Below are 1,207 nucleotides of genomic sequence, written 5' to 3'. Positions count from 1 at the left end.
CACTTCCCAGCCAGCCCCTTCCCGTGGGTGCCGCTTTGCGGAGCTGCTCTCGCTCCAGCAGCACTGACCTAATACTGGGTTTTCCAAGTGCTGCAAATGCATTTCCAGTGCGGGTGAGACGATGGTATCTGGGAGCAAGGCAGGAGGCAGGATCCTGCCCGCTGCAAGACCAGGCAGTGGGAATTACCCCCTGGGACAGTGCGGGGACGGCCCCAGGCTCTCGGTAGTGCCTGCTTTGTGCTTGCAGAAGGGGCAGATGAGCTGATGAGGGTAAATCTCCCTCCTAGTTCTTGCGGTCCAGTCCACTGACAGTCCCCAAAGTTCAGATTAGTGCAAGGAGCCCATCCCATGCCCCCTGGGGAATGCAGGTCTCTGCTCTGCACCGTGCCTGGCACCTCTCATGCGTCCCCAGCTCCTGAGGGGTCTGTTCAGAGGCCCCCGAGCCGCCCCAGCAGCGCTGTGCACTGGCCCCCACCGCCGCAGGCAGAGCCCTGCCTGCTGCCTCTCTGCCCAGGGCTCGGCTCTGCCCCCTACCCACGGCTCTCCAAACCCCTTGCAGGGCGTGAAGGAGTTCAAGTGCGAGGTGTGCGGGCGGGAGTTCACCCTGCAGGCCAACATGAAGCGGCACATGCTGATCCACACCAGCGTCCGTCCCTACCAGTGCCACATCTGCTTCAAGACATTTGTGCAGAAGCAGACCCTCAAGACCCACATGATTGTGCACTCGCCAGTGAAGCCATTCAAATGCAAGGTACTGTCGGGGGTCCGGGCGGGTTAGCAGATCCAGGGGGGTTAGCACGGGCCCTGGTGTGCTGGGCTCAGGAGAAACCTGGCCAGGCTGGATTGAGTTCTCCGTCACAGGAAAGCAGTTTTGTGATGCCTCCCTCTGTTTGCTCGGGCAAACAGCTCATCCTGACGCGTCTGCTCAGAGCTGTGCAGCGGGGAGCCGCAGCTGCGGGCAGGGCATGGGCGCCACTAACGGAGAAGGTCAATTAGTACCTCTCTCTGACCAGCACAAGATATGCTGGAGTTCCCAGCAATACCAGCACAGCATCCCTGAGGCCTCCCACCACAGGGGGCGAGGTGAGGGGAGGAGGGAAGCGGCCCCATTACTCTTAGAAGTTGGTGGGAGCAATGGGGGACCCCAGGAGCAAGGTTTGCTCTGAAAAGCGCACGTCCCTGCGGCAGCACCAGCCGTTGCAGGTGA

At 61.4% G+C, this 1,207-nt stretch overlaps 1 protein-coding gene across 1 annotated transcript in view; it reads left to right on the top strand.

Moving 5' to 3' along the window:
• The window catches only part of ZNF710 (zinc finger protein 710), a 5,035-nt gene that overhangs the window by 2,232 nt on the left and 1,596 nt on the right, over nucleotides 1-1,207 (top strand). The window contains exon 3 of the mRNA XM_009321501.1: nucleotides 560-750. Coding sequence (XP_009319776.1) covers nucleotides 560-750 — 191 coding nt within the window. The remainder of the gene's footprint in view (nucleotides 1-559; nucleotides 751-1,207) is intronic.

The sequence above is a fragment of the Pygoscelis adeliae genome, unplaced genomic scaffold (assembly GCF_000699105.1).
Source record: "Pygoscelis adeliae isolate BGI_AS28 unplaced genomic scaffold, ASM69910v1 Scaffold13, whole genome shotgun sequence".
NCBI classification, from domain to species: domain Eukaryota; kingdom Metazoa; phylum Chordata; class Aves; order Sphenisciformes; family Spheniscidae; genus Pygoscelis; species Pygoscelis adeliae.
Note: the sequence above shows the minus strand (reverse complement) of the source record. Positions and strands in the feature narration are given on the sequence as shown.